At 37.6% G+C, this 7,693-nt stretch overlaps 1 protein-coding gene across 1 annotated transcript; it reads right to left on the bottom strand.

Moving 5' to 3' along the window:
* Positions 1-2,079: 2,079 nt before the first annotated feature.
* On the bottom strand, positions 2,080-7,317 carry LOC142231247 (uncharacterized). Its single transcript, XM_075301865.1, has one exon. It carries the CDS (start codon positions 7,315-7,317, stop codon positions 2,080-2,082), a length of 5,238 nt encoding a protein of 1,745 aa, XP_075157980.1.
* Positions 7,318-7,693: the final 376 nt, after the last annotated feature.

The raw sequence follows: 7,693 nt of genomic DNA, 5'->3' as shown, positions 1-7,693 counted from the left end.
TTAGCAAAACAAGTGTTTCATATAAAAATTTAAATTTTTTCAGGATTTGGATGGAATTTTGGATTTTTTTGGGGGTGGTCATGAATTAAGCTCCTTTTCGCTCCAGGACGCATAGTTTAGGAGATATGAGCAAAACAAGTTTTTCATATAAAAATTTAAATTTTTTCAGGATTTGGAAGGAATTTTCGATTTTTTGGGGGTGGTAGGACGGATAGTTTAGGAGATATGAGCAAAACAAGTTTTTCATATAAAAATTTAAATTTTTTCAGGATTTAGATGGAATTTTCGATTTTTTGGGGGTGGTCATGAATTAAGCTCCTTTTCGCTCTAGGACGCATAGTTTAGGAGATATGAGCAAAACAAGTTTTTCATATAAAAATTTCAATTTTTTCAGGATTTGGAAGGAATTTTCGATTTTTTGGGGGTGGTCATGAATTAAGCTCCTTTTCGCTCTAGGACGCATAGTTTAGGAGATATGAGCAAAACAAGTTTTTCATATAAAAATTTCAATTTTTTCAGGATTTGGAAGGAATTTTCGATTTTTTGGGGGTGGTTATGAATTAAGCTTCTTTTCGCTCTAGGACGCATAGTTTAGGAGATATGAGCAAAACAAGTTTTTCATATAAAAATTTCAATTTTTTCACGATTCGGAAGGAATTTTCGATTTTTTGGGGGTGGTCATGAATTAAGCTCCTTTTCGCTCTAGGACGCATAGTTTAGGAGATATGAGCAAAACAAGTTTTTCATATAAAAATGTAAATTTTTTCACGATTTGGAAGGAATTTTCGATTTTTTGGGGGTGGTCATGAATTAAGCTCCTTTTCGCTCTAGGACGCATAGTTTAGGAGATATGAGCAAAACAAGTTTTTCATATAAAAATTTAAATTTTTTCAGGATTTGGAAGGAATTTCCGATTTTTTGGGGGTGGTCATGAATTAAGCTCCTTTTCGCTCTGGGACGCATAGTTTAGGAGATATGAGCAAAACAAGTTTTTCATATAAAAATTTTAATTTTTTCATGATTTGGAAGGAATTTTCGTTTTTTTGGGGGTTGTTTTACGTATAGTTTCAAATAATAAAAATGAAAGTTTCTGTGCTAATTAAATATTTATTAAATTCAAAAAATCACAAATAAAAATATTTATGTAATAGACTTCAACAAAAATCAATATGAAAAAAAACCAAGATCCACTATCACTAATGTATAGGCACTTATCTGTTGGTGATGTTGATCGCTTGATGTCCAGAACTAAGTGAAATCTCTGCAGAGAATTTAATTTCAATAAACCCCCTAAATCGTTAAATATTTTCGTTAACGAGAGAGATTAGAATTTAATTTCGATTCTTACTCATCTATATAAGTCTATTACACCAAGGCCTGCTCTAACTACAAGCCAAACTCAATGTTTTACATACATATAATTTTAATGTTTTGAACAAAACATCGCTGTGTGAAAGAAGACTTCGGTGTAATACCACGAATGCAAATGCATCTCGGCTCACTAGTCAGCTTAACAATGCAGGTTAAGCCTTCACTTAAGCTGCTGTTATGCCGAGATCTCAGGTGAGAAAAAGAGATGCATTTGAGAGAGCGAATCTTAACATAAGTGGGAATATGCTTAGAGGCTTGAAAATAAAACACCAACATCACAAACGCTAATGCTGAAACATAGCCAATATTCGAAATGCACTAATAAATGCATCGCTAGTGGTGAATTTCAACAATATTAGCTATGCTTTGCATTACAATGTTTAGCATTCAAGTTGACTACACTCTAGATTAATATTGTAGCACATATTTAGAAATAAAAATGATTTAACTAGTTATAGTGATTAGTGGCAAGGAATAAGCAAAGAGATTTATATGATTATAATTAAACAATATGAATAATTGATGAATATGTAATTTGTTGGTGGACGAATGTTTCGCCAACATTCTCCCCCTCCAAAACGCAAGTTTTAAGTATAGTTGCTTTGTAGTGCCAGACGTTGGGAGAAATTTAGTCGAGTTATAAACTCCGCTATGCTCCGACTCACAGCGAATATAATCTGGCTACATACAAAGAGGTATATGTGATGATTATTCCAAAATAGGACAAGAATTAGAATTGACCAATGTAGATGACTCGTGCGTTTCACTTCCTGGAAGAAAACAAATCTTTGTTATTGGCCTTTTAATTAATTTGTTCTTTGTTAGAACTGATACAACCCGTATGTGACCGTCAGCTCCAGGATGTATTTCTTGTATTCGACCTAGTAGCCATTGCCCAGGTGCACACCTTTCATCTGCAACTAGTACCAAATCTCCCAATTTGGCTTCAGGTTTTGGTTTAAGCCATTTAGGCCTTGCTTGTAGCCGATTTAAATACTCGTTGCGCCACCTTTTCCAAAAGTGTTGTTTCATTTTCTCAACACATTTCCAACGTGTGAGATGATTCATATTACTGTCCAAAAGTGAATCTTCCTGGATGCAATTGGTTGGTTCCCCAATCAAGAAATGTGCAGGTGTCAGTGCGTCGTAATTACTAGGGTCTGAAGACAATGGAGCGAGAGGACGAGAATTAAGGCAACTTTCGATTTGGCAAAGTAATGTAGTCAATTCCTCAAAATTAAGCATACGATCGCTCATTATGCGTTTGAGATGGTATTTTGTTGACTTAACGCCAGCTTCCCACAAACCACCGAAATTGGGGGAAGCTGGTGGTATGAAATGCCATTTAGTTCCAACAAGGCTCAAAGAATGTTGTAGCTCCTCAGGCAATGATTTTTTGCTTCTGTTGTAAAGCACCTGTAATTCTTTCGAGGCGCCAATGAAATTTGTTCCACAATCAGAATAGACATCTGTGCAAGATCCTCTTCTTGAAGTAAACCGTCGAAAAGCAGCTAAAAAGGCATTTGTCGTCATGTCGGAGACTGCTTCCAGATGTACAGCTTTAGTCACCATGCATACGAACAAACAAATGTATCCCTTCGTGGTTGAAGCAGATCTGAGTGACGATGCTTTTATCGATATTGGACCAGCATAATCCACACCACTGTGTTTGAATGGCCGTGTTATATTAAGGCGTACTTGTGGTAAATTTCCCATAATTTGCTGAGATGTTTTAGCATTATATTTAAAACATCGAAGACACTTTTGAATGACAGATTTTGCCAACAGGTTCCCAGAGACAATCCAAAACTTTCTGTTTACATAGGACATGGTTAAAGTTAAGCCGCCATGCAAGGTCTTTTCATGGGCGTCTAAAATGATTAAACGTGACAATGGATTAGCCTTAGCTAATAAAATTGGGTGTTTCAATTCATATGCCAAACATGAATTTTGCAATCGACCACCAACACGCATAATACCATTTTCATCCAAAAATGGCATCAATTTTAGAATTGGACTTGTCTTAATATCACGATTTCTGGACAATTGTGATATTTCCTCAGGAAAGTCAATTATTTGAGTCAGTTTGACATATGAAACCAAAACATTATTTATGTCAGATAATGAAAGTGGATTCAAAAGCTTTTTCTCACGATTTTTACAATTAAAACAGAACCGAAAACAAAGCGCAGTTACTCGAAGTAACATTTGTAATTTAGAAAACTTTGTTAATAAATCTGGATATGATTTTAAATTACAATTGTTCAAAGAAACTTTCACCTTTCTCTTTTCCTCCGTTGTAACTAAATTGGGCAAATTACTAGGCCAAAAGCATTGATCTCGGTATAAAAATTGCGGTCCATTCCACCACATCTCATAACTAACTAAATCCTCAGGGGGCACTCCCCTTGACGCACAATCTGCCGGATTCAATACTGATGGGACATATCTCCAATCGTTGGGATTACTAAATCGTTGAATCTCTGCAACCCGATTCGACACATATACACTCCAAGTGGAAGGGGACTTGCGGATCCAACTCAAAACCGCAGAGCTATCACTCCAGAAGAAAATCCTGCCAATCGACATATCTCTGAGCGACCTTTTTACTTTTTCGACCAATTTCACCAGCAAAGTAGCTGCGCACAATTCCAGTCTCGGAATAGTCACCGTTTTTATAGGTGAGACCTTTGACTTCGCCTGTAAAATCGTAACAAAAATTCCATCTACTGATTCCACCCTAGAATAAACCACTGCCGCATATGCGGTAGTCGATGCGTCGCAAAAACAGTGTAAATCAACTATTGATCCTGGGGACCAATGAATCCATCTCGGAATCCTCAAAGCTGACAACTTAGGAAGAGAGCTACGATACTTAATCCACTGAGACCTAATAGAATCTGGAATATCGGTATCCCAATCGAGTCCGTTTTCCCAAAGATTCTTAAACAGCGTCTTGGCAATCAATGTAGATGGTGTTAACCAACCAAGTGGGTCATACAAACTGGCAGACTCCGAGAGAATCGATCGCTTCGTGACAGAAGACATCTCAGATAGACCTATCTTGAAGGAAAAATTGTCATCCTTGGTATTCCATTGAATACCCAAAGTTTTAACAGTATTACCACTTTCGAAATCTAACACAAGAGAAGGGTCCCTAATGTCACTGGGTATTTCCTGTAAAAGTTCATCCGAATTTGTTATCCACTTGCGCAACATAAAACCACCTTTGTCCAAAATAGAGCACAAATCCTTATGCAATGTTAACGCATTTTGAAACGAGTCAGCACCAGAGAGTATATCGTCCACATACGAATCTAATAAGAGGACCTTCGAAGCCTGTGGATATTCCGATTCATAGTCACGAGCAATTTGATGAAGCACGCGAATTGCCAAATATGGAGCTGCAGCGGTACCATACGTAACTGTGTTCAACTCATAAATTGAAAATTCATCAAAAGGGCTATATCGCCACAAAATTTGCTGGTACCTACGATGATCTACTTCAACATCTATTTGTCGAAACATTTTTTCGATATCGGCACAAAATGCAATTCTATGTCTCCTCCATTGGGTCATTACAATCGGAAGCTCATTTTGAAGAGCTGGCCCTGAGCAAAGTGTATTGTTAAGAGAAACAGAATCACTCGAGTGACTGCTGCCGTCAAAAACGACCCTCAATTTTGTAGTTGTGCTGTTTTCCTTTAAAACACCATGATGAGGCAAAAAATATGAATCAGTACGAACGTCTCGAGGGTAGACACCAATCCTAGACATATGCCCCAATGTCTCATACTCGCGCATAAATTCTTTGTATGTCTGAGCGAACACAGGACGTTTCGAAAAAGAAATCTCGAGCTGCCTCAATCTCTTAAACGCAGCGAAAACATTGTTGTCAATGGCCGGTAATCCATTTCCTTGCAACATAGATCTAAACGGAAGCTGAACAATATAACGACCCGAATCAGTCCTTTTTGTAGTCGATTCAAAATTAGATTCACATTGAACCTCCTCACTTGACAAATCCCGATCTGTTTTCACCTCTTCTTGTTCCCAGAACGACCTCAAGATTGTCTCCAAATTGGTATTGTGTATATGCAATCTATTCGCAGATACAGGGACACAAGAGCCAGAAAATACCCATCCAAAAAATGTATTTTGAAAGAACAAGTCCTCGAACACAAATGATTCAGTAGGAATTTTTATTTTAGAACACACGTCTGAACCTAGGATAATGTCTATCCTATCAGTTTCATAAAAAAATGGGTCAGCCAATGAACCCTTAGCAATTTCAGGCAACGAAAGATACCTCGATGAAGGGTCAGGTGTATAAGATGAAAGGTTTGAAAGGACCAAAGCCGTGCATGAAACCACAGGCTCTTTCATTCTTGAAAATAGTTCGAGATTAACTGAAAATTTTGACATGTCAATATGACCATCGCCAACTCCTATCACCCTACAATGTGATCTCACCTTCCGAAGTCCTAAAAGTTGAACTGCAGATTCGGTTATTAGGGTACCCTGAGAACCAGGGTCCAAAAGTGCCCGCAAAGGAAAAAAGCCATTTTCCGATTTAACAAGAAGTCGAATGGTATAAAGTAAAACAGACTGAGCTGCACTAGCGTTATGCGAAGTTACATGGGGACCATTATCGCGAGAAGTCCCAGACGATGACGGCGAAACATCCAATGGAATATGACTATCACCCTGTCCGTCCGCGTGAAGAACAGTATGATGCTGTCGCTTACATACAATGCACCGAAATGGTGACCCACAATTCGTGATATCATGACCGACTGTAAGACAATTACGGCATACCTTTCGAGATGAAACAAACTCATTCTTCCCGGCTAATGAAAGCGCCAAAAATCTAAAACATTTCGACAAAGGGTGTCCCTTATCGCAGTATACACATCTAATCTGATTGGCCTTAGTGAATTTAGCAACATTAACCGATGTCTTTTTAGTTTGTGAAAACCCTTTATTACTCTTCGTAACCCTATGAGAATTACTTGAGGGCAAACCATCTTGTAAAGATTCTAGAGTCCTAAAGGTACACTCCAGAAAATCAAACAACTCGGCTCGAGTCGGAACCTCAGTCGTTGACCTCAAAGATTGCTCCCAATCTTTCCTGGTCTGTGCATCCAATTTCTGAACAACCAAATGGATTAACAAGGGGTCCCAGCTAAGGGTATCGACCTGTAAATTTTCGAGTGAAGCAATACATTCCCTAGTAGAATCCAGTAAAACTTTAATCGATTGAAAACCACCATCCGATTTTCCAATATTAAAAAGTCTAGTCACCAAATGACCTACTATAACCCTTTTGTTGTGATACCTGGATTCTAAAGTTGACCAGGCAGTCTCGTAATTTGCATCCGTCGCTGAAATCGTACGAATTAGGTTGGAAGCTTCACCTGACAACGAGCCTTTTAAATAGTAAAACTTCTGAATCCTACTAAGAGATTCATTACTATGGACAAGCGATACAAAAATGTCTCGAAATGGTACCCATTCCATGTAATTTCCCGAAAATGTAGGCAGCGAGATCTTAGGAAGCCTAGCCTCCACTCCCATCGACGTATCAACTCGACCACTAGGCGCAAGAAACGTACTAGACAATGGATGTGACGTAACATTACCATGTGATAACATATCCACGAGCTTACCTTTAAATGTGAAATAATTCTCTGAAAATTCATAGTAGACATCTTCTTTCAAATACGGAACCACACTAGCATCAATATCTTCATCATGGGCCCTTTGCAAAATTTCACTGTGCTGACTCTCAAATATATTAAACAAATCATCAATTCTTTGGGCCAGCGATTGTAAGTAACCAGATGTCATATCACAAGCCTTTTTCGCTTCGAATCGATCACTATATTTGTTGAGGGTTCTAAAGGTTTCCCTTTGAACTTGAATAAGTTGGTCTAAAGGACACATTTCTTATGAAAACCAGAACACAACTTCCCGTCGGTAAAACAATAAGCAAACCACGTTTTTCTTTTTCCCAAAAATGCGAAAGAAAGCAAAGTTCTTTGTGTGGAAAATTTTCACTCTAAAACAGTAAAAAATATTCCCGGGTTTCGGCACCAATGTTTTACGTATAGTTTCAAATAATAAAAATGAAAGTTTCTGTGCTAATTAAATATTTATTAAATTCAAAAAATCACAAATAAAAATATTTATGTAATAGACTTCAACAAAAATCAATATGAAAAAAAACCAAGATCCACTATCACTAATGTATAGGCACTTATCTGTTGGTGATGTTGATCGCTTGATGTCCAGAACTAAGTGAAATCTCTGCAGAGAATTT

Source organism: Haematobia irritans, chromosome 3 (genome assembly GCF_050003625.1).
Source record: "Haematobia irritans isolate KBUSLIRL chromosome 3, ASM5000362v1, whole genome shotgun sequence".
Lineage (NCBI taxonomy): Eukaryota > Metazoa > Arthropoda > Insecta > Diptera > Muscidae > Haematobia > Haematobia irritans.
This window is presented reverse-complemented; position numbering and strand designations above follow the sequence as displayed.